The 1,954-nt window shown below is 39.2% G+C and overlaps 1 protein-coding gene across 1 annotated transcript; it reads right to left on the bottom strand.

Moving 5' to 3' along the window:
* Positions 1–830: 830 nt before the first annotated feature.
* LOC131323746 (uncharacterized) lies at positions 831–1,478 on the bottom strand. Its single transcript, XM_058355591.1, has one exon. It carries the CDS (start codon positions 1,476–1,478, stop codon positions 831–833), a length of 648 nt encoding a protein of 215 aa, XP_058211574.1.
* Positions 1,479–1,954: the final 476 nt, after the last annotated feature.

Here is a 1,954-nt window from a genome sequence, read left to right on the forward strand (position 1 = left end):
CCGCGCGCCCGCCATCGGACTTGCAACAAGTCACTAGGGCTGTGGAAGCCCAGTGACCCTCCAACAATCAAGTTAGATCTAGAGATGGTGAATAGGTCTAGGGTTATGGTAGAATATCATACCTCTCTAAGTTAGAGTCTCTTTGTATTTATAGACCTTACTTTGCTTGGAGTATGCTCGGGTGATGTCATAGGCGATGTATGGAATAAGGCGGTTTACGGAGCACACGGCCACATCAGCCCCAATGACGATCCTCGTGCTGTAACTATCTTGACTTACGTCATGGTGACGCGTATGCCCGAGGGTCCACCGAGGAGGGAGATCGTATTCGAGACACTATGCACGATCACTTCGTGATGTACCAAGTAGCATCTCACCAGGTGCCCGAGACCTCTAAGGACATTGCTTGGAGCTATGCGCTAAGGGGCACCAGGGGCCAATCGGAGGCACGCAGCGGTGACTGCCTCGGGGTCGGCCCGAGCCCGCTTGTTCCAAGCCACTACAAGTAGTAAACTTGTTGCATCATTTTCGATACAATTATAAATGACTTTTCAAATTGCACATCATCAGATAATATTTATGATAAGTGCATTAACTAATTAGATCTGAACCAGGGCCGACCCAAGGGTTTTTAGTGCTCAAGGTCAACAAAAAAAGTGTGCCCTTAAAGAGTTAATACTTAACAATTTTTACAGCAACAATCACAATACTATAAAGCCAAACAAATATAAAGTTCTACTAATCATTACATACGAACACAAAAATGCAAAGTCTCCAAATAGACAAATACATATTGTCTCAAGAACGCATGAGTATCACTTGAATATTACTCATCTTTCATTTCTAGAAGCAAAAGTATCAATTAAATTTGTATAATCCACCTCTTTCACCAAGTCATTTTTAATTGATAACATGGCTAACTCATTTAGTCTTTCTTGTGACATGGTTGATCGAAGGTAATTTTTGATTAACTTCAACTTTGAAAAGCTTCTTTCTCCCGTGGCAACACTAACCGATATAGTTAAAAGCACTATATACGCATTCCATGCATTTGGGAAAGAGTCTGCCATAAGTTTGATAAAACTAAGCACTTCAATTGGTTTCTGCACTCCTCTTGGCAATACTTGTTTCAAGCATTTCAACTCCACATATAAATCTCTCCCATCAATATCAGAAACCCTGCCATGTTTTAAAATTTCTTTAAGGTTGGTATAATGATTTTTCAAGCATTCATCACTCGAACTCACCTTTTCCAAATCAAACAAGAAATCGAAATTTTTCTCATACACTTCAAATTTTTTGAACCTATTTTTGAAGAAAGAAAGAGCTTTATCCACAATTACCAAGAAGTAATTCACTTTCATTGATTCTTCAGCAGAGTGTGTCACCTCGTCCCTAACATCTTCATCAAATTGCTTCTTTCTTTGAATGATGCGCTTTTCAACAAACTTAGGTTCAATCCTCATTTCATTCACCATTTCGGTAGCATCAACCATTGCCTCCGCAAAAACCAACTTTTCTGTAGTTCTCAAAATAATCAATAAGGCCTTTTAACTTCTCGATAGCAAAGTCTATGTACATGTCTTCACTTTGAAAAAACTTGCTCACGATGTTAACAGCAAACAACAACTTGTACCAAATAACCATGGCAAACAAGAACTCAAAATTCTCAAGTTCGTTCTTTGCAAGGGATTTAACTTCACTTTGTGCTATCGACTTTGTCGTGTCATTCACCAAGTCTACCAAAGCATCTCTTAGTTTTGAGAGATGTATCTTATCGGCTTGATGCTTTCAATGCAACTTTCCCAATGTGTTTGTGACAATGGCTTAAGCATGAGACCTTTCACATCTTTCAAATTGTCTTTTAAAATTGCCCACCGTGGGATTGGAGAGGAAAACAACACATATAGATGTTGTACCACTCCGAAAAATATTTTTGCTTTAGGATTAGAGT

The sequence above is a fragment of the Rhododendron vialii genome, chromosome 4a (genome assembly GCF_030253575.1).
Source record: "Rhododendron vialii isolate Sample 1 chromosome 4a, ASM3025357v1".
In the NCBI taxonomy this organism is placed as follows: Eukaryota; Viridiplantae; Streptophyta; class Magnoliopsida; order Ericales; family Ericaceae; genus Rhododendron; species Rhododendron vialii.